General features: G+C 33.6%; 1 protein-coding gene across 2 annotated transcripts in view; it reads left to right on the top strand.

Moving 5' to 3' along the window:
- SLCO1B3 (solute carrier organic anion transporter family member 1B3) overlaps window positions 1-24,373 on the top strand; it is a 50,065-nt gene that overhangs the window by 12,605 nt on the left and 13,087 nt on the right. For both annotated transcript variants that reach the window (XM_059402692.1, XM_059402693.1), the window contains 8 exons: window positions 9,740-9,881; window positions 13,020-13,152; window positions 16,542-16,663; window positions 17,981-18,127; window positions 18,321-18,419; window positions 18,689-18,919; window positions 19,958-20,122; window positions 21,341-21,536. In XM_059402692.1, the coding sequence (XP_059258675.1) occupies window positions 9,740-9,881; window positions 13,020-13,152; window positions 16,542-16,663; window positions 17,981-18,127; window positions 18,321-18,419; window positions 18,689-18,919; window positions 19,958-20,122; window positions 21,341-21,536 (1,235 nt within the window). The remainder of the gene's footprint in view (window positions 1-9,739; window positions 9,882-13,019; window positions 13,153-16,541; window positions 16,664-17,980; window positions 18,128-18,320; window positions 18,420-18,688; window positions 18,920-19,957; window positions 20,123-21,340; window positions 21,537-24,373) is intronic.

The raw sequence follows: 24,373 nt of genomic DNA on the forward strand, positions 1-24,373 counted from the left end.
GAGCCCGATGCGGGACTCGATCCCAGGACCCTGAGATCATGACCTGAGCCGAAGGCAGCGGCTTAACCCACTGAGCCATCCAGGCGCCCCTCCTATTTTGTTTTAAATGTTTATTTCTTCTTCAATTTCTGAGTTTCTATTATCTCTTAAAGACGTAGTTCAGATGTCACCACACCTATAGAAAATTTAACCAGGATAGACAGAATTAATCATCTTTCCTATGTACTCATGACTTTATAAATTTATAATATTATTACATTATTATGCTGGCATTATTTATTGCTTTTGCCCCAGGAAGTTATTAATACTTTAAGGGCATTTATTATGTCTAGCTTTACTGCCCTTCTTACTCTGTACCTGTCTCAACTAAAAGATGTAGCAGAGTAATTGCTAGATTGGAATTGCTCAATAAATGTTTGCTGAGTAAAGGAATTGAGGTTCAAATGAGTTAACCTAGTTAATCATAGCTGTACCTCTGGCAAAATAGAAACTTGGAACTGTCTCCTGACTTCAATCCCAGAACTCTTGCCAAAAAATATAATGAACTAACTTGCCATGATTGCAGGTAAAGATGACTTTATCTCTTAGCTGAATACCAGTAACCTTCTACCTGTGATACTTTAATATCCATTTGATAATTGATAATATCCATTTGATAATTGTTTTGAACTCTTTCAGCCTTAAATTCTCTCCCTCATGGCATCTCCTTTTAATGTTTTTCACTAAAGATTTTGGTGTTCTTATTCCTTTTGATTTTTTTTTTAAGTTCTGAGAAAAATCATCATATCATTCTTTCTCTTCACTTCAGTCCTACATTAGGAATAGGGTTAAAAATGCCCACCTTATAGGGTTATAGTTAGATTAAAAGAAAACACATTTATAAATCTGTCTATATTAACTCATTTCATATCCCTCTGTAATTCCAGTTCATTGGAGAGATTCTTTTGTGGCTATGTGTTTACATCTATTACCTTTTTCCTTTTTAAATTTTAATTTATTTTTTATTTTAATTAATTTAAATTCAATTAATTAGCATATAGTGTACTATTGGTTTCAGAGGTGGAATTTAATGAACGTTTTCCTTTCTTTAAAGAAGTTTAGAATTGTACTATGAGAGTTCCACTTTTTTGAATCTCTTATCTTAAGTTACGCCTTTTAAGATTGCATATATGAACTGTGAAAAAACTTTCTCTGAACTTTCAGAAATTTCTTCTCATATAGGTCAGGGTTTATATTCGATTATATTTATATCTGCTTTAATGAGTGTTCTGTTACTTTCTGAAATTTTTTCCTCTTTAATTTCACAAATGAGTGCTTTGGTGGTCAGCATTTAGATGAGTTCACTTCTCTATTTCCTCAATAATCAATAAATCATATTGTCAATATGCTCATTACTGATTCTGCATTGTCTATAATAGTATATGGCATAAAATTGTGTTTAGCTAAATGATAAGTCCAATTTTGCTCTGAATGAACCTAAAGTTAAAAACTGGATGATTGGTATCTCATAATGGTTATAAAAATACATTTATCTGTGCTTACTATATGGCTAGCACTATGCCAAGAATTTTATATATATTATTTAAATTAATCCACCTAACAGCTTTACTAAAATTATCTACATCTGAAAACTGAGAAAACTAAAAAATGAGAGGTTTAACTGCACATTGACTCTGTGCCAGATTTACAATCTGAATTGGGGGAATAATAATTTATCCAACAATCCAAAAATATTTATTTAGTCTTTCCTCATTACATAGTAGGCATCTGAGTTTGATGGTGAGCCTGATAACATTTTCTCTATTTACTCATTAGAAGACAGTCAAAACTCCAAGCCTTCCAATTCTTCATAGCAGACTGAGCATAAGGCAGAAGCCATATCTTCCTCCCTCCAATTTTAATAAATAACCTAAAAGGTACTAAAAGCAACTCATAACTCTGTTAGAAAACAAGGAGGGATATATTCTGTAAATCAGAAACCATGAGGATTTTCTGAAAGGTAAATAGTAAGAAGAACTAGAAAGAGATTCTAGTCCAAGACAGGTACAAGAGAAGAAAACTATAAAGCACAGAAGTTGCTCCAAGTGTGTATCAAAGGCAAAGACACTGATAACAGGAAGAAGAGAGGTCCCAGGGAAAACTGACAGGAGGTTGGTTGGGTATCCCACTCATTCAGTAAGTGAAAACATGCATCTTTCCTTGTTTAACAGGCCTCTCCTGATCATCAACATACCCCACTTAGTAATGTGAACATTTTAACTTTGCGTAGCATGGACATTTTAACAATATTTTATCTTATAATCTACTAGCACAGTTGTCTTCCATTTATTTGATCTTCTTTGATTTCTTTAACAATGTTTTGTAGTATTTAAGATACAAGTCTTTCACCTCCTTATTCTTAAATATTTTATTCCTTCAATGCTATAGTAAACAGGATTCTTTTTTAAATTTCCTTTTCAGATTGCTTATTTTCAATGTATAGAAACAACTGATTTTTGAGTGTTAACTTTTTTATCCTGTATCTTTGCTGTACTTGTTTAGTAGTTCTAATAGCTTTTTATATGTGGAATCCTTACAGATTTCTATGACTAAGATCATGTCATCCATAAACAAATAATAATAATAACATAAAGTATAAATAAATAATATAGTAAAAATATAATTTTGTTTCTTTTCCAGTTTGTATGCTTTTAATTTTTTTTTCTTGTGTAATTACTCTGGCTGGAACTTCCAGTACTGTGTTGAGTAGTAGTGGCTACAGTGGGCATGCTTACCTTGTTCCTGATCTCAGAGGAAAAGTTTTCAGTATTTTCCCATTGAGTATGATATTAGATATAGGCTTTTTACATATGGCCTTTATCATGTTGAGATAGTTTCCTTCTTTTTTTTTTTTTAAGATTTAATTTATTTATTTGGCAGAGAGAAAGATCACAAGTAGGAGGAGAGGCAGGCAGAGAGAGAGGGGGAAGCAGGCTCCCCTCTGAGAAGAGAGCCCAATGTGGGGCTCAATCCCAGAACCTAGAGATCATGACCTGAGCTGAAGGCAGAGACTTAACCCACTGAGCCACCCAGGTGCCCCGAGATAGTTTCCTTCTATTCCTAGTTTGCTGAGTGCTTCTAAGATAAGACTGTTGAATTTTGTGAAATGTTTTTTTGCATCTGTTGAGATAATTATGTGGTTTTATTCTCCATTTTGTTAATGTGATGTATTATACTGATTGATTTTCATAAGTTAGATTTTCAACAATCTGACTTGCATTCCACTTATAAATTCCACTTGGTTATGATGTGTGATCCTTTTTATGCACTGTTAATTACTATTGGCTGATATTTTGTTGAGAATATTTACAACAGTAGTAATCAGGGATTCTAGACTGTAGTTCCTTGTGATATCTTTGTGTGGCTTTGGTATTAGATCGTGTGGCCTCATGAATCTGGGAGTATCCTCTCCTCTTCAATTCTTTCCAAGTTCAAGTTTGAGAAGGATTAGCATTTATTATTTAAATGTTTGGTAGAATTCTCCAGTGTAGCTATTCTGTCCTGGGCTTTCTTTTTTGGGAAGTTTCTTACTACAGCTTCAATCTCCTCACTAGATACAGGTCTGTTCAGAGTTTTAATTTCTTCATTACTCAATCCTGGCAGGTTGTTTCATTTCTAATCATTTATCCATTTCTTTTAGGTTATCCAATTTTTTGACATATAATTGTTCATAGTAGTGTCATAACTTATTTTATTTCCATGACATTATTTGTAATGTCTCCTCTTTCATTTCTAACTTTAGCTATTTGCGTCTCCTCTCTTTTTCTCAGTTAATCTAAGTGTTTATAAATTTTGTTGATTTCTTCAAAACCTAACTCTTAGTTTCATTGATTTTTTTCTATTGTTTTTCTATCCTTTTTTCATTGATCTCTATTCTAAAATCTTTATTATTTACTTACTTCTGATAACTTTGGGTTGAGTTGTTTTTCTTCTTTTTCTAGACCCTTGAGGTATAAGGATAGGTTGTTGATTTGAGATCTATTTTTCCAATGTTATCTATCACTACACATTTTTAATAGTGCTTTTACGAGACCCATATGTTTTGGTATGTTGTGTTTTCATTTTCATTTGTCTCCAGATAGTTTCTAAATTCTCTTGCGATTTCTTCTTTGATTTATTAGTTGTATTGTTTAATTTCCACATATTTGTGGATTTTTCTGTGGTCAGTGAGAATGAATACATTGTATGATTTCGGTTTTATTTAATTTGTTAGGAACTGTTTTGTGACATAACATATGGTCTGTTTTGGAAAAGGTTTCATGTATACTTGAGAACGGTGTATATTCTGCTGATAGATGGAGTATTCTACAAATGTCTGGGTCCAAGTGGGTTTAATTGGTTTACAGTGTTATTCAAATCTTCTGTTTCAGATTTCCTATCTGGTTGTTCTATTCACTGTTATAAGTGGGGGTATTGGATCTCTTATTCTTTTTTCTATTTTAAAGATTTTATTTATTTGACAGGCAGAGATCACAAGTGTCCTAGATCTAAAGTGAATCTCTTGTACACAGCATATGGTTGAATCTTATTTTTTAAATCAACTCAGGAAATCCATGTCTTTTAAATAATATACTTAATCAAGTTATATTTAAAGTAATTATGAATAGCAAAGAACAATTATCATTTTTTCATTTGTTTTCTTTCTGTCTTAAAATTTTTTGTTCTCTTTTCCTCTCTTGATGTTTCTCTTCATGTTTATATTTTTTGTAGTGATGTATTTTTTTCATTTCCCTTTAATAAATTGTATTATTATATTGTATTTTATATTTCCTTTACTAGGGAATTTGATATTTGGTATGCTTTTGTGTTGCTACTCATCATCCTTTCACTTCAACTTGTAGAAACTTCAGTGTTTCTTATAAGGCAGATCCAGTGGTTATGACTTCCCTCAGCTTTGACTTATCTGAGAAAATCTTGATTTCTTATTCTTTTTTTTCCTTAATTTTTATTTATTTATTTATTTAAAGATTTTATTTTTTCATTTGACAGACAGAGATTACAAGTAGGCAGAGAGGCAGGCAGAGAGAAAGGGGGAAGCAGGCTCCCCGCTGAGCAGAGAGCCCTATGCGGGGTTCGATCCCAAGATCCTGGGATCATGACCTGAGCTGAAGGCAGAGGCTTTAACCCACTGACCCACCCAGGTGCCCCTTTATTTCTTATTCTTAAAGGACAGTTTTGGGGTGCCTGGGTGCCTGGGTGGCTCAGTGGGTTAATCCTGTGCTTTCAGCTCAGGTCATGATCTCAGGGTCCTGGGATTGAGCCCCGCATCAGGCTCTCTGTTCAGCAGGGAGCCTGCTTCCCCATCTCTCTCTGACTGCCTCTCTGCCTACTTGTGATCTCTCTCTGTCAAATAAATGAAAAAAAAATTTTTTTTAAAAGGACAGTTTTGACAGATATAATATTCTTTCTTGGCAATCTTTTTCTTTTAGTACTTTGAATATTTTATTCTATTCCTTTCTAGTTTGCAAAGTTTTTCTTTCTTTTTTTTTTTTTTTTTTAAGATTTTCTTTATTTATTTGACAGAGAGAGAGATCACAAGTAGGCAGAGAGGTAGGCAGAGAGAGGGGGAAGCGGTCTCCCTCCTGAGCAGAAAGCCCGATGCGGGGCTGGATCCCAGGATCCTGGGATCATGACCTGAGCCGAAGACAGAGGCTTTAACCCACTGAGCCTCCCAGGTGCCGCTAGTTTGCAAGGTTTTTTGCTGAAAAATCTGATGACAATTTAATGGGAATTCCCTTGTATGTGATGAATCATTTTTCTCCTACTGCTTTTAAGATTTTCATTTTGTCTGTGACTTCTGACAATTTAATTATAATGTATTTGGTGTCAGTCTCATTACATTTATCCTAGACTTGCTTCTTTGAATTTATCAAATGTGCACGTACATTTCTTTACTTAGATTTGGGAAATTTGGAGCTATAGTCTTTGATCAATTTTTCTGCCCCTTTCTCTTTCTTATTCTGGTATTCTCATAATGCAAATACTGTTTTGCTTGATGGTGGTGTTACATAGGTCCTTACATTCTTCATTATTATTCAATCATTTCCCCCCCCCTCTTGAATCAGTCTTTGAGTTTGTTGATTCTTTTTCTGTCTGGTTAAGTTTAATTTTGAGCTCCTCTGGTGAAGTTTTCAATTCAGGTAATGTTCCAGAATTTCTGTTTGATTCGTCTTCCAAGTTTCTGTTGCATCATTAATAATCTCACTTAGTTTATGTATTGTTTTTCTGATTTCATTTAGAGGTTTATCTATTCTGTTTTAATTCATTGAATATCCTTATGATGATAATTTTGAATTTCTTTTCCTGCAATTCATGTATCTCCATTTCTTTAGGGACAGTTTTGGAGGTTTAATTTCTTCCTTTGAATGTGTTATGGTTTTCTGTTTCTTTATATGTCTTACTAGTTTTGATGTTAGAAATTTGGCATTGGAAGGATCAGCCATTTCTCTCAGACTGTGTGTTTTTGTACAGGATGAGTTTCACTATGTAGCCAGGCTAGAGATTGTCTAGACCTCTCAAGTTTTTTCTGGGTGTTTGTTCTCCTTGGGTTATTAGAGAAGTTTGCTGGTGTCTAGTTAGGACTTCTGCCCAGTGTCAAAGATACTGCACCCTCCCTGATTTAATAAATTACAATACTGGTGCTCCACCTAGTGTCTGTCCTTGGTACTACAGATTCTGGTTCATTGTTCATTGTCTATTTTAAGCTTCTCAAATCTGGCCATACACTTTTGTCAGTACTTGAATACAAACTGGTCCCTCATGCTACCTCCTTACAAGCCAGAACATTGGATGTAAGTTCTATTCCTTTCTCTCCCCAGACAGAATATGGGAGTTGGGCGTTTTGTCCCAGTCACGTCAGTGATGCTTGGTTGGAGGAAGGCCCTGGCAAGAAAGTTGAGAGTGTCACAGATTTTCCTACTGAACTTGTGCAGTTGGCTTCACACTGTGTGGGATGCAGAATTATTTCAAATGATTTGTGGATTTCTCACAGAGATATTCAGTTTGTTATTGTTAAGCTTATATATCCATAGGGTAAGGAAGATTGAGGATTCCTATTTTGTCATCTTGTGGACATCACTCCCATCTCCCTTTCTTAATTTCTGGTGTCAATAACATGATTCTTCTGAAATGATTAAAACTGGAAATTTTTCCTTTCTGTTTTATAAAGATAATAAATGATATTATAATATGTCAAAATTGGCTTTCCATGAAGAAAATATTGATAATTTTTTCTAACCTCTCTGGACAAATTTATTATTTTTGTCCTCTGAGCCTTGTTGTTCCCTTTACCAACTTAGCAAAACTGACTTTGATACCCTTCCACCTTTGGTGTTTCATTCTTAGATGACTTCCTATATTTTATATAAGAATTCTTAGTTATTTCTAATAAGTTGTAATATTTACAACTTTTCTCAAGCTCTTTCAACTTCACTGCAAGTTCCATATACAAGAAGGAAAGTATACACATTTTTCCAGCCATGAAAGGGCTGTATTGGACCTTTTATCTCCTTCTCCAAGCACCTCATGTAGTAAGTTCTAGTTAGACAACAGTTTAACATGCTTTTTAGCATCTTTGTAGCAGACACTGTTCTAAGCCCTGGGGATAGGGGCATTTGGGTGGCTCAGTGAGTTAAAGCCTCTGCCTTCAGCTCAGGTCATGATCCCAGGGCCCTGGTATCGAGCCCCGCATCGTGCTCTCCGCTCAGCAGGGAGCCTGCTTCCTCCTCTCTCTCTCTGCCTGCCTCTCTGCCTATTTCTGATCTCTGACTGTCAAATAAATAAATAAATAAATAAAATCTTTAAAAAAAAATTCTAAGCCCTGGGAATATAGCAGTGAGCAAAACAGACAAAAAAAATCCTTCACTGATGAAAGTTATAGTGAGGGCAATGTATATTACATACATACATAAAATACCATGAAGGGAATGTAGTATAATTTTAAATGGGATGGATAAGGAAAGCCTCACTCTGAAAGTTATATTGAGGAAAATCCTCAAGGATGTGAAGGAGTGAGTGATAGGGGAACAACTATGGGGAAGAGCTTTCCCTGCAAGAAGAAAAGCAAGGACAAAGAACCTGTGGCAAAATAATAAGCCTGGAATGCTCAAGGTAAAACAAGAAGGCTCTTGTGGATGGAGAGCAAAGAGCAAGAATAGAGTAACAGAAAATGAGATCAGAAAGGTAAAATGGAATATTTTTAGGGAAGGAATAATCAGGGGAGGACAGATCATTTAGAACATTGTTGGCTATTAGAAAGACTAGATATTACTAAGAGTGAGATGGGAAAACAGGGAGCAGTGGCATAATCTAATTTTTATTTTGAAATAATTTTGTAGTTACTGTGTTAGAAGAGACTGTAGCAGGGATGAGAGGAGAAGGAGAAAGATCTAATAAGAGGCTAATGTGATGATCCAGGTTAGACATGATGGTGGCTACTACTGGTGGTACAGGAGGTAATGAGAAAGGTCAGTTTGGGATGCTATAAGAAAATACCACATACTTGGTTGCTTAAACAGAAATTTACTTCTTGTGGTTCTGGGGGCTGGAAGTCTTGAGATCTGGGCACCAGCATAGTTGAGTTCTGGTGAGAAAGTTCTTCCTCATTTTCAGATAGCTATCTTCTTGTGTCTTCACAGAGCAGGGAGAGAGAAATAAGCCTTTCTAAGGACAGTAATCCTATCATGAGGGCTCTGCCTTTATGACCTAATTCCCAAAGGACCTATTTCCAAATATCATCACATTAGGGATTAGGGTTTCAACATGTGTATTTGGTGGGAACACAAACATACAGTCCATAGCAGAATAATATTTTTTAATGTTAGATGTAAAAGGAATTTACTTATGGGTATAAATGTGGGCTTTAAAAAAGATGAATCAACACATTTTGTTAAAATGAGTTTGAAAATATCTATAACCACTAAAGTTAAAGGTTTTTTTTGTTTTGTTTTTTTAGAATGTTGAATATACTGCTTTGTTGTTTTCATTTTTATTTGGACATCTCCAGTAATAGTGAGGTTTTGTTCTGTTTTGTTTTGTTCTGTTTTTATATTTTAAAGATTTTATTTATTTGAGAGAGATAAAGAGTGAGAGCAAGCAAGCATGAGAGGGGGGGAAAGTCAGAGGGAGAAGCAGATCCGCTGCTAAGCAGGAAGCCCAGTTCAGGACTCAATCCTGGGACTCCAGGATCATGATCTGAGCTGAAGACAGTTGCTCAACCAACTGAGCCACCCAGGTGCCCAATAGCGAGGTTTTATAAATTTTTTAAAAAGTTCCATTTTCCAGCGGACTTCTTGGAAATGCCATCTTTGAGAATGTCTAGCCACTCCCTGCACAACCTATAAGATCATGGGAGGGGATAAAGAATAGCTTATCATCACCACCATCTCAGGTCATTATCTAGCTAGCTTCTCAAAAATCAATTAGTAATGTAAAATGAAAAATAACAGCCTTGACTGCTCTGCTCTAATTATCTCATGTTGTAACCAAATTTGAAAATGATGCTTTATCCATATAGTGATGATAACCTTAAAAGGACTAGGACTAGGAAGTACCAATCGGTATAGAAGAAAGTTGAGTATGATTTTAATGATAAAAATAATCTTTTTAAGTAAAGAAGATAAGTTATTTTTAATTCGATGCATATATAAGTGCTGTAGTCTTTTTAGTAATAATTTTCTCTTTTCTTTCTGCTTTTTCTTAGATGTTTTTAGTGGCCCTGTCATTCAGCTTTATGTGTAAGGCACTAGGTGGAATCGTTATGAAAAGTTCCGTCACTCAAATAGAAAGGAGATTTGACATATCATCTTCAGTTGTTGGCTTAATTGATGGAAGCTTTGAAATCGGTAATTTTTATTTCTGTTTTTATTATTAGCAACAAGATCTACAGAGGTAAAAACTGTTCATACAGCTCTACAGCGCTGATTTTCAATCAGGAGTAAATTTGCCCCCCAGGGACAATTCGATGATTTCTGATATTATTTTCGATGGTCATAACTGAGGGGAGGGAAATTGTTATAGGCATCTTATAGTGGAGGCTGGGGATGCCACTAAACATCCTACAGTGCATAGGATAACACCCCTGACAAAGAATTATCTGGCCCAGAATGTCAATAATGCAGAGGTTGAGAAACCTTGATCTATACCAACTCATTGCTTGCAAACTAATGCTTTGCAGGGCTGTACCTTCCCTCTCTCAAGATATCCTAGTACAAAAAAAAAAAAAAAAAAAAGAGGTTGGAGAAAGGATTATGATTCTGATGGTTTGAGGGGAGAGGAACAGCTTTGAAGCAACCTCTGTTATGTTTGTATTGTTTAACTGCGTATAAAATTTGGGATGAAAGGTGTTTTGTTTTGTTTTTTAGAACATTGAATATATTGCTTTGTTGTCTTTAATCTGGATTTCTCTAATAACAGTGAGGTTTTATGTAATTATTGGATATTATTTTTCTCTTATTTTATGAAATGTTAGCTCATTACCTTGCCATCTCCCCTGCATAGATTTTTTTAAATTTTTAAATAAAATTCAAGTTTGTTAAATAAATTTTTAAAAGTATTATAAAATGTTTAACTTTCACCAGCTTCAAGGTTTATGTTGCTTCCAAACTTTGTATATAACTGAGTCTGCTAATACCCCCTGAATTAATATCACTCTGGATTCTCTGACATCAGTTTCTTTTTACAAATTTTTCACTGTTTCTTTTAACATTTCCTGTATTTCTTCTTGAGAATGACTAATGAAAACATCATCAATTTTGTCAGGTATCTTTAAGCAGTCATTATCTGCAAGCATGATGTCCTCATAAGCATCTTCTAAATTTTAGAGTTTTTTTTTTTTTTCACTTCTTTCTTCCTTCAGCTCTGTTTGTATTCAGCGCAAATTTGTTCTTCTTTTGTTGATCTTCAAAAATAACATTGATATTTTCTCAGCCCCCTTCTTCATGATGGCTGCCATCTTAGGCCCTTTTTAGACTCTTCAGTGATTCAAAGGGACTCAAAATTATGTCTGTTGTATTAATTACAAATGAGTTTGCTGTTCATTTAACTTATTTTAAGACAGATTAGCTATTGAATATTTTTAAAAATAATTGTATAAAGGAAGACCCATTTATTTTTTTTATAATGAATTCTGTCTTTTTATGACTAAGAGTTTACTATTCCCTGCATGTCCTTTATTCTTCCACCTCTGAGATTTAATGAAATCACCTAAAGTTTTAGTTTTGAACTATTAATTAGCTTTAAATTCTAATTCAGTATGTGTCTCTTTTTATTGAGGAACAGATTCTTAATATTTTTGTTAAACTTTGTGCTATTTAACAGCAATTATGTGGGCATGGCTTTAGGTTTTACTACTTTCTTTGCTTACCACTGTTAACTGAATCTTATAACTTAAGATCTCAAGTTATAAGAGTTTTAGTTTTTGTTTTTTTTTTAACTTAGTTTTTAGTTTTTTTTAGTTTTTGTGAAGTGTATCTTCAAGTAGTTATTTTTTGCATGGGAAGAATTGAAAAAACATATTTTCCAAGCCCTTGCTTGTTGGAAAATGTATTTACTTTACCATTATATTCAAGTAATAACTTGTCTGATTTTGGAATTAAAATTTTAAAATCTTTTTTCCTCAGAACATTTAAAACATTAACCTGGTTTATAATATTCAGTGTTACATATAAGAAATCATTATCTATGTCATTGTCACGCACCTCCTCTTTATCCCTGAATTTCAGAAATTATACCAACATATATCAGGTTTGTTTATTTTACATTACTTAATGCAGGAGAAATATAGAAGTTTGTATCTGAAGGCTTAGGTCTTTCTTTAACTAACGGAATTTTTTTTCTATTATTAAATTTGTTCCCCCCCCATTTTTTTATGTGTTTTCTTCTGAAGCATATATAAGATAAATATTAAATTTCCTAACAATTTTGTTCCTTTAACTTTTTCTGTCTAAAATCCTACTTTTTTGCTTATGTTCATTCCATCCGTCTTCTCTGATACCATCTTCCATCTTATCCAGTCCCAAAATGTACATGGTTTAATAGTGTTTTTAATTTACAGAAGTTCTTTATTGCTCTCTTATTTCTTGTCTGCCAGTTCTTATTTTATAGATGCAACCTACCCTTTTACCTCTAGAGAGACTAACTAGCTTCTTTTCAGATTCTTCTCTTTTTAGTTTCTTTATTTAATGGTTTCTCCATGGGTTACTTTATCTGCCAGTTCATTTTGGTGCTGTTATTACATGCTTTTTTCCCTCCATCAAATGTTCAGTAATTCTTGGTTGTTGTTTATTTGTTATTATACATGTAGCTCCAGGTGAGTCAGGTTGGTCATTACTTCTTGACTTGGAATGCTCTTCTTCTCCTTTTTAATCTAAATAACTTATATCTACATTACATCTCAAGTGGCTTCTCCTCCAGGAAACTTTATTGTAACCCCTACCTTTTCCTTTCTGTTGTCCAGTAGCACCTCTGTTCATCTACTTATTTTTATCACTGTTATGTAAGTTTCTGGAGGACAAAAACTATGGTTTATTCCCTTCTTTATATTTCTAGCTACTAGCTCTATGGCAGGTACTTACTAGGAATTTAAAGAGTGGTAGGAGTGAGTTAATAAATGTTTGAGTGAACACCTTTCTCTCAGGTCAGGAAGATTTTCTGCTTTTTTTATTTCTAGTCAAAAACAATTCAGTCAACTCCCAATTCTTTAATAAAATTTTGCTTCATTAATAAGACCAAGTTATTCAGGTACTTTATTTCCTATCTAAATTTCATTCTTCTTCTTCTTAACATCATATAAATTTACAGTGAGTAGTTTAATGTAAATACTTTCATCTCCTGAATTAAATTACATGATCTTTGGGGAAAAACACCATGTCTTACGCTCTATTCATATTCATTCTGGGGCTTTCCATTCTTTTGGACACAAAATTGTACTGGCATTGTTTGTGATAGTGAATCATATCAAAATAATTTAATTCTCTTTTTAGGAAATTTGCTTGTGATTGTATTTGTGAGTTACTTTGGATCCAAACTACACAGACCAAAGATAATTGGAATTGGTTGCTTCATTATGGGAACTGGAAGTATTTTGACTGCTTTACCACATTTCTTTATGGGATAGTAAGTGTTAAACAGTTCTATGTCATCAATTATCATTTACTTATAAATTAAGCAATCATCTTCTGAGAAGAATACCCACTAAACATGTGTAGAAATGAAGTATATTTTCTATGTTATAACTAAATTATTGCTTTTTCAGCCATAGCTTTTGCTGATTTTGAAATATGAATAGCACAAAGGAAGATATACAGTTTCCTAGGAAATAAATGCATTTTTGTGACTTTTTGGTATAACATATACTTCATGTCTTTGTCTATAAGATTTTATTTATACTCAATAAAAGTTCATCACCGGGTGCCTGGGTGGCTCAGTGGATTAAAGCCTCTGCCTTCGGCTCAGGTCATGATCCCAGAGTCCTGGGATCGAGCCCCACATTGGGCTCTCTGCTCCGCGGGGAGCCTGCTTCCTCCTGTCTCTCTCTGCCTCTCTGCCTACCTGTGATCTCTGTCTGTTAAATAAATAAATAAAATCTTTAAAAAATAATAAAAAATAAAAGTTTATCACCTAACCCACTATCATTTCTGTTGAGAGTATTGTTCTTAAGGTCATGGTTTATTTACGATTAGAGTCAGATGCTAATGACAGAAAACCTAAAATGGTGATGACTTAAATAAGATAGAAGCTTATTTTCTACATAAAAAAGTAATGTAGCCAGACCAGGCATGATAGGTTCCTGCTTCTTTTTATTGTATTGCTCTGCCTTGCATGCCCTCAACCTCACGTTCCAAATTGTAACAATGTTATTTCATCAACAAGATAAAAGAAGGGAAGAAGAACAAGAACAAACAGTGCATGCTGGCTGGTGCTTAAGAAGTATTTTCAGTATTTCAGAAGTACTGCTAACGTCACATTGACCAGAACTTTGTTACATCTCACATTCAAATATCAAGACAATGTAATAACTAGACTTTATTCCAGATTGCCATGCTCCTAGCTAAAGATCCAAACTTCTATTACAATGGAAGGAGAGAATAATGGATATTGAGAGACAATGAACTGTTTCTGCTAAAAATATTAATTACTTAGTCATTGCCAAAGCCAACAGTAATTCCCTCCTCACCCCCCTTTATTTGACCCTCATAAGTACTTTCTTCTTCCTGGTACTGCTTCTTTTTATTTTCATTGTATTATGTTTCTTGATTTATTTCCTATATTTGTGGCTTTGTCATGCCCACTGTTTTATTCTGCTGCTAACACCATAATGTCAGTATCGCCTAAGCTCTCTCTTCAAACTTCTTCATTTTTCATTCTAGATTATTTGTATGAAGTATGTGCATTAAATGTAGCAATCACATATATTGACTTTTTCTTATACTCAGGTCCATATAATCAATCACCTCATGGGTATCTCTTGCCTAACATCCAATAAGAATTTCCCATCTATATTTTCAAAACCAAATTCATCACTGTGCCAAAACTGGCTCAGATTTTTCACTCTTTCAAAAATGACCCATTTAGCCACAAGGAACTGAAACCAAAGACAAGGGGGCTCATTGTAGATTCTTTCATTATTTCAATACACATGGCAAGTGGTCACCAAATATTGCTTATTCTACCTCCTCTCTGTCAAAGTTGTTTCCTTCTTTCATCCCTATTGTTCCTAACTTTGTTGAAGCTTCCCACATCTCTGGTCTTGATTTTTTTGCCTTTAGTCTCAATTCCATTCTAACTCATATTCTATACTAAAATATTCATTTTAAAACACAAATCTAATTATTTTACTCCTGCTTACATCTTCCAATTTCCTATAGCAATGTTTTTCAAGTGTCAGATTCTGAACTGTGAATAGACCAATAAATCAATTCAGATTATCAAAATCAACAATTTTTGAGAGTAGAGGATAGAATAAAATAGAAGAGTATACAATGTGAGAACAAACATTGTTCTGCAAAACTTTTATTTTGATTGTACATATATTTGTGATTGTGTGTGCATATGTGTGCATATGTTGTGGTTGTGATGAAAAATGTATTTCTTACTGTTGGTCACAGTTGAAAATATTGAATGCCTCTTGCCTATGGAGTAATATCTAAACACATTTACATATGTTTTCACTGTCTTTCTAGCTTCATCTAACTCTGTTCTCCGCGGTGGAGAACCACACTCTAGGTTTGTGGTTTTCCAAATGTGTCATAATATGTTATATTTTTGCACATGGTGTTTCTATAACCGTGAATGATTTTCCTCCTTTGTCTACCTAATTAACTCCTATCCATTCTTTTTTTTTTTTTTGCTCTTATCCATTACTAAGATTTATTTCACATGTCATCCTCATCATGAATTCTATAATCCACCGCCTCTCCCACCTCCAAGGAAAGCTAATCATACCCTTTGCCTTTGTGACAACTCAGGACTTGTTATATTAAACTTACCCATGTTTTATTATATATGTTTATTTTAAAGAGTAAAAATACCCTGAGTACAAAAGCTGTGTGTTTTATTTCTAGTTCTCTGGAGCTGAGCACAATGCCTGGCTCACAGTAGGTTGCCCTTGAGGGTCACAGGACACCTCAGCATCTTTGGATCAGCATTTGTCCCTATTCTAGCTCCATCTCTGTTGTTATTAAGTTCTTCCTCATCAAACTGGACAAAAATTTTTTAAAACTGAGTTTTGTAGACTCAGAAAGTTGAGTGTATGTGAGAAGGAGGAGGGCATGAATATCTATGAAAGAAGACCAAACAGGTTATTGATTTAAAAAAATGTAGATGAGGGGTGCCTGGGAGGCTCAGTCTGCTAAGCATCTGCCTTTGGCTCAGGTTATGATCCCAGGGGCCTGGGATTAAGCACCCCCTCCCCAGTCAGGCTCCTTGCTCAGTGGCGAGTCCACTTCTCCCTCTCCCTCTGCCACTCTCCTTCTCTCCCCCACCCCTGCTTGTGCTCTCTTATGTGCCCTCTCTCTCTCAAAAAAAAAAAAAAACATAAATAAAATATTTTTTAAAATGTAGATGAATTGGTATGTTTGTAGATTGACTTATAAAATGCCATTCTAAAATTTAGTAAGTGGTAACAGAAAGTTACCACTTATCTTCAACACTTTTGAAGATAATTCATGGATGGATAGACACAGCGGGGTTGTTTTTTGTTTTGTTTTGTTTTTTAAACAAAACCTGAAATCAAGGTATTTCATATCTTGAACAGATTATAAGCACTCCTAAAATGATAGTCCACCTTTCCTGGGAAGTATTGAATAATATGTCTTAGTGGGCATTCCCATTTCATTTTTACCCATCACTTCCCCTAAAATTCAGGCTGGGAAATTGACAAAAAGGATTCTGATAATTTAGAGAAGAAAATTGTGCAATTAAAGTGACAAAATTCCTCTGTATGTCTGGGAAAGTGTAACTATTCAGTAGATAAGCAAAATTTTAAATCTGGTGATATTTTACAGTTACAGGTATTCTAAAGAAACTCTTATTCATCCATCAGAAAATTTAACATCAAGCTTATCAACTTGTTCATTTGATCAAAATTTGTTACTCAATAGAACATCACCTGAGGTAGCAGAAAAAGGTAAGAATTGATAGTGTCACTAATAAATATTTGAAAACTGGTCAACTTAATTACATCTGTAAAAATGATTATGATATTTATAAGCAAAAGTGATTAAAAATAGGAAAAACATTTGCATCTTATGTGTATAAGAAAAAACAATGTTAACATATAAAGAGCTTTTAAGAAGTAATAAGAAAAGAAGAATATTTCAGTAGGAAATTGGCAAAAAATATATGCATTTAAATTAGGGGAGTGGTATAAATATGTAAAAAATATAATTTTATGAAAAACACTAGTTATTATACCAATTAAATATTTTTTACCTATTGAGATACAAATTATGATCATAATTTTTTTTACCTTTAGATGTTTCTATTAGAAAAACATTAAATATAAAAAAATTTTCTACCTATTTTTATCAAAAATAAAAAGGAATGACATAGAGGGAAAGACATCTTATGCATTGCTGGGATTGTATAAGTTTCTAACTCTTTGAAAGATAATTTTCAATATAGTGAAGAATAAAAATATGCAATATACTTAAATCAGCAATTCTACTTTTATTGACTTAGGAAAATAATCAAGAATGTACACAAGGATTTATTTATAATTATAGCCATGGTGTTCCTGTTTAACAAAATGGAAACTTAGAAATGTTTCATGAGGGGTGCCTGGATGGTTCAGTCAGTTAAACTTCTGCCTTCAGCTCAGGCCATGATCCTGGAGTCCCTAGAATCTAGTCCCTCCTCAGGGTCCCTGCTCAGCAGGGAGTCAGCTTCTCTCTCTGCCCCTCATCCCACTCATGCTTACTCTCTTTCTATCCAATAATAAATAAGATCTTAAGAAAAATATTTCATGAGTAAAAAGTAAGGGATTGATTAAATAAATTACAAAACTTTTATTCAGCATACTGCCATACAGTGATTAAAATTCTGGTATAAAAGAAATCTTCAAACATGGGAAAATTGACACAATATGGTGTTAAGTATAAAAAAGTACATTGTAATATGAGCTGGACTTTTAAGTATATAATGTACATAAATATTATGTACATACAAAATACATAAATATTTATATGTGAACTAAAAATGTGGAGGATATAACAAACACAAGGAACAACTCTGTGTTTGGTGGGTTTATAGATAATTTTATTTTTACTTGTTTACTTTTTGCTTTTCTGTATTTTCAAATTTTATAACATGAATATGAGTCCTTCTTACAATTAGAAAAGAGCAAAAAATCTTAAATGAAATAATAAAGGCATTAAAGTAGTTGAGTTACTAATAAGAATGCTAAAATTAATATTTAAAATAAAACACTATCTCGTCTACATAGGTTGTGAAAAGGAGTCTGGGTCATATATATGGATATATGTACTCCTGGGTAATATGCTCCGTGGAATTGGGGAAACCCCCATAGCACCCTTGGGGATTTCTTACATTGATGATTTTGCTGAAGAAGGACATTCTTCTTTTTATTTAGGTAATGTACAGAAAATACTAGACTTTATGACTACTTTCCCTGCGTCTACCCTTGAAATAATCGTGTTCCTAACTTCATTCTTTTACTTACTAAAAAAATACTTTTAGACACGTATAATGTTACTTTCAAAAACATATTGAAAAAGAACCATGTATTCTTGGCATCTGATAAAATTGTTTTATAATATTTTCAGGTACCTTGCATGCACTATCAATGGTTGGTCCAATCATTGGCTTTATACAGGGATCTCTGTTTGCTAAAATGTATGTGGATATTGGATATGTAGATCTCAGTAAGTATAATCAGAACAAGGTAACATAATAATGTTCTTCAAGTACAGGGCACCATTCTTCCAAATATTGGATTCACTTTTTCAATAGCCCTTTGTCAACTATTTGTGTATGAAGTGTGAGCAAAATAAAAAAAAAAAAAATAGCATCTCTGAATTGATGTAATATAGTTTACTTTTTTCATCTCTGAAGGACAACAATCATTATTGCTCAGAATTTATTGCATTGCAAAATGATTTTTTGCCTGGCTGCTTCTAATTCTTTATTCTAGGCAATATCAGAATAACTCCTAAGGACTCTCGTTGGGTTGGTGCTTGGTGGCTTGGTTTCCTTGTGGCTGGAACATTATCTATTATGTCTTCTATACCGTTCTTCTTCCTGCCCAAAAATCTGGATAAATCACAGAAAGAAACATCTTTGGACTTGCTCAAAACAAATGAAGAAAGGACTCAAATGGCTAACGTGACCAATCATGGGCAGCATGTTAGTGAAAATATTACTGGTAAGTATTTCACATTTATAATCAATTTGGAATTATTAATTTCAGTGAAAGTAGATGAAACTATTTCTTTGTTGCCATTGGAATGAAAGCTTAGTTCTGACAATATCTGATGGAAACCTTTAGAGATCTATAGAGACAGGTGTTTCAAAGTCCATATCATCCCTCTCTAAATAACTACATCTGGTTCTGTCTTGCTAGACTCTGATACTACTATTTTTTCTAAAAAATTCCTCCAACTTTTAACTTCTATTACAGTTGGTTAACCTTCTGATTACAGACCCAGATAACAAAATTCTTAGCACAAACAGAAATTATAATTTCTTACACATCTGTTTGTAGGAACAAGTTGCTGTACTATTATTGTCATAATGTCACCTGAAATGCAACATTATTATTCTCTTCCTCTTCTTGCACCATAAGAAAAGTGATTTATAATACTACCAGATTTACTGATACAGTATTTTATAGTAGAAAAGTTCTCTACTAGGAATCAGATCAGAGTCCTGGTACTAAATTGAACTTTATAATTTTTTTAACTTTAGTCTTCTCATTTTTGTGAACTTTGAATTATGCTGTCTTTAAGGTAAATTTTTACTTAATAAATTTATTATTAACATAACAATATCAAGTGCTAACAAATAAGAGACATTGTATGTCTATTCACCTTGGTTTCTTGAGCATCTAGCATATTGCCTGGGACCCAGTTGAAAACCAAATATTTGTTAAATGAAGGAATAAATGAATTAATGAAATATGCTGCTGTATGGTAGAGTGCTAAGAATAAATATGAAGTGACCTGAGCAAGCATGCATGATTTCATTTTGGGGTAAAATAAACTGAGTAGATATTAATATACATATGGGAAAATGAAGGAAAATATAAAAAATGGTTGACAGTTAGGAATGTAGAGTACTCTGACTTTCTATGTTACATGTTTAGGTAATTTTCAATCTTTTATAACTTTTATTACATTTATAAAATTAATACATTAACCTATATTTAAGCTGTATTATAATACCTTATTTTTATATTTTATAGGTTTTTTACAGTCCTTGAAAAGCATCCTTACCAACCCTCTGTATGTTATAGTACAGTTTTCGTCATTGCTGCTAGCCAGTAGCCATATTGGTGCTATTACTTATGTCTTCAAATATATAGAGCAACAGTATGGTCAGTCAGCATCTGAGGCTAACATTTTACTTGGTAAGACACATTATTTATATTCACTTGATAAGCTAAATACTACCAAGTAATTGAGAGTCAAGTGACATTTCTTTGTGAAGGTAATTTTATATTTTAGCAAATATAATTTCTAATTATTCTTTTGCAAGTTTTATCAAATCTGTTGATCTCGTAACATCATCATTTCTCTGCATTTGGGGCTGCCTCTCATGTTATTTTTGAGACGATGAATTCCTCAAAGAAAGTTGTGTGTGAGTGGAATATTTAGCTATAGCATCTGCATAACTGATTTTATAAGGTTGAAATCCCGAGACAATTCCTTTTGTAATTTAATCATTATAATTTCATAATTCATGCACTTTGAATCAGGACTCAGCTACATACAAAAAAATGGGACAAAAGAAAAATCAACTTAAACACATCATTGATGTCTATATAATTCAAATAAATATCATATTTTAGGAGTTATTTTGTTATAATATCTATTTCCAATGACATATAAGAAAAGGTTTTGTTACATCATTCTTTCCTCACTCCCAGTATGAGATTCTTGGGAGAGCAGTACGTTACCCTGTACAGTACTCAACACATTATAGAAACTCAATAAATATTTGATAAATTGAACTGAATTTATCAAGTGGTATGTGAGTAGGTCATTAGTAAGCAAGAAAATAATAATTTTGTTGGATACTTTTATTGAGCTTTAGATAAAAATTTAAACTGTGAGAGTTAAGTTTGACTCCCAGGTCATGTTCCCAGCCTGAATTTGTTGTTGCTGTTTGAGGAGCTGTAAAGGGTTTTGTTTTTTTATTTTTTTACTTTTTTACTATGTTCAATTACCCAACATATAGTACATCACTAGTTTTTGATATAGTGTTCAGCGTGTAAAGGATTTTAGATGGTAGGATGCAAGACTTACAGGCAGGAAGATAATAATTTTGTTGCTGTTTTCCAGGATAAAAAAAAGTCCCTCATAAAAACCATTGATTAATACATTCAAATATCCTAGTCACTTTTGCTATTGGGGAACCCAGATCCTCAGCATTGGCATCAAGAAATTATTTCTCTTTCTCCTATGCAGTAGTACACTGGTCTACCTCCACCCAGGGCTATCAGCTTTCTACTTACGGAATAAGATGGGATGAATTTGGTTGATGCGCTCTGTGTTTCCTTTATAAAGATATTTCAGAATAACCGTATTTATATAATCACAATCTTTTTCTCTTCCTTTATTTCTAGGAACCATAACCTTACCAACTGTTGCAACTGGAATATTTATAGGAGGATATATTATTAAAAAATTCAAACTTACCTTGCTTGGAATTGCCAAATTTTCCTTTTGTACCAGTGTATTGGCTTTCACATTTCAACTATTAAATTTTGCATTAATTTGTGAAAACAGATCAGTTGCTGGCCTAACTTTGACCTATGATGGGTTTGTATATATCAATATATTAGTTGCAAAATGTATAAGCTATCCAATGTAAAAGACTATAAGGAAAAGAGTGCAGATAGAAATCTTAGCTAAACTTTCTTTTGAGAAATTTCAATTTACAAAATCTTAAAATGTCAAAGATCTCAAAAAATTTTCCTTTTATTTCTAGAAGAAAGCCTACAAAAGTTGTAATAATGATAGTTATCCTTTATGGGGTGCTATAATGAAGATAGGTACTTTTACTCCCGTTTCATAGGTAGGGAGAACAGAGCTTAGAGAGAACACAGATTACCTAACTAACAGTGTTAAGATTCTGAGTTAAATTGGGGAGTTTAGACTACAAAACTTTAAGTCTTGACTACTACAATTTTGACTGCGTTGTAAGAGGAATATAAATAACATTTCCCAAAAAGTGACTGAGCAATTCTTATCTACCATTAATTTTAATGGTTAATAACTACATTTATAAGAAAGCACGTCCTTATATTGTACTGAATTCTCCTTTCCTGCAAGCTAATACTATTTATTCTGGTAATATTGCTATTAGCGGTAGAGTCAACAAATATCCTATACATAATTGTATGTCAGACCATATAAAACCTTTACTTTGTGTTATTATCATGTTTTTGAAGTATTCCTAGTACTATAGTTCTACCCCATATTAGGGGCAGGAGTCTGGTATAGATTTTTTTTATCACCTCTTGAATATAGCCAATAATTTAAGCTTAGGAAGGTTCACATTCAGACAACAAGGAAAGATCTTTGGATAACAGTTGAGTAACTATAATTGCTGCTTATTATTGGCTCTGAACATTTATACTCTGGATCTTATGAGATGTCAGTTTGAACTTGTCAATTTTCCTTACATTTCTTTACCTTAACACCATCCTATTCTTGGAGATCTGTCAAACTAGCCTTGAATTATCTCTCAGTTTCCTTCTAATCCACCATTATCCACTCCAGCGAATACACAGTACTTTAGAACATTGAACTTTTGAGGTAAAAGAACCTTAAAGATCGTGACGCCCCAAACCTCTTATACCCTCTTCATTTATTAGTTGAGAACCAGGGGAACTGACTTACTTGTAGTCATACAATGACTCCAAACTGATGCTGCATCACATCAGTAGTTTCAAGGGCTCCCAAGCTGTCAGACATGCTTTAGAGTGGCTTTAGAGCCAGTTGCCTAAAAATAAGTCTAGTAACCGGGCCATCTCTTCAAAAGAAAGCAACTAGAGTTGTGTGGGATTCTCTCCATTCAATAAAATTTTACCAAGTGCCTCATTAAAGGTCAAAAAGATTTATAATAAGATCACTGCCTTCATGAAACTCATAGTTTAATGATAGCAAATTACAGAATTGATGTATTTAACATTTATGAAGTACTAGTAACAGGAGTAAGTTTTTGAAGTATGAATTAGTACAGAGGTTCTCAAAATGTGATCTGAGGGTCTATGGGGGTTCCTGAGACCTTACTGAAGCACATTCTAATTGTATTTTTAATAATAATCTAATCTATTTTTATAATAATACCAGGATGGTATTTGCCTTTTTCATTCTTTTTTTCTCATGAGTGTATAGTGATATTTTCTAATGATGTGAGCTTGTGTATTCTCATGTATTTTCTTTTAAAGATTTTATTTATTAGACAGATCACAAGTAGGTAGAGGCAGGCAAAGAGGCGCAGGGGGGTGGGGGGGGCAGGCTCCCTGATGAGCAGAGAGCCCGATGTGAGGCTTGATCCTAGGACCCTGGGATCATGACCTGAGCTGAAGACAGAGACTTTAACCCACTGATCTACCTAGGCATCCCATATTCTCATGTATCAAAAGAAATTTTTTTTTTTTTGAGAGAGAGAGATATAAAGGGCATGACCAGGGTAGGGAGGGGCAGAGAGAGAGAGAGAATCTCAAGCAGACTCCCTCTGAGCTCAGAGCCCAACACAGGGCTCAATCTCTCAACCCGGAGATCATGACCCGAGATGGAATCAAGAGTTGGACACTTAAATGAGTGCACCACCTAGACACCTCCTGTATTAAAATTTTTTAGAATTAACTTCTGATTATATAGCTATCAGTGTCAATATGTATAACCCACTTGGACAAAAAAACCTTTGAGGTCCCCAATACTTTTAAGAGTATGAAGGGCTACTGAGAACAAAAGGTTTGAAAACTGCCATATGAATTTTTCCCCCAATATCCCAAGTGGTTGTTGATATTATCTATGACTTACAAATGGCAAAGCTGATTTTAGGAAGAGTAGTCACAACACCCTGAAGTGGCAGAACTAATATGAGCTCAGGAATATCTCATGGCAATGTCTGGATTTGGTCATTAATCATTATTTTTTTTTAAGATTTATTTATTTATTTGACAGACAGAGATCACAAGTAGGCAGAGAGGCAGGCAGAGAGAGAGGGAGGAAGCAGGCTCTCTGCTGAGCAGAGAGCCCGATGCGGGGCTCGATCCCAGGACCCCAGGATCATGACCTGAGCCAAAGGCAGAAGCTTAACCCACTGAGCCACCCAGGTGCCCCAATCTTTATGTTTAGCATCTCCCAGTTGTATGTTCCCAAACAGAATTAGGTATTAGATGCATTTTAGTAAAATTATTGGTAAGAGACTTTACAAATTTCTGAATCTCCTTCTTCATGTAAATTACTTCCTTATTCAAAGATAATTTATCAATTTCTCAATTATATCAAGATTTTTATGTATTTTTATGAATTTTAATCTATAATCAGAAAATTAATTATACAAATAATTCATTTTTTAAACTTTAGCCATATTATAAGATTACATTTTACAAATATAACTGTGTTTTACAGATAATCATTAT

Source organism: Mustela nigripes, chromosome 6, assembly GCF_022355385.1.
Source record: "Mustela nigripes isolate SB6536 chromosome 6, MUSNIG.SB6536, whole genome shotgun sequence".
In the NCBI taxonomy this organism is placed as follows: Eukaryota; Metazoa; Chordata; class Mammalia; order Carnivora; family Mustelidae; genus Mustela; species Mustela nigripes.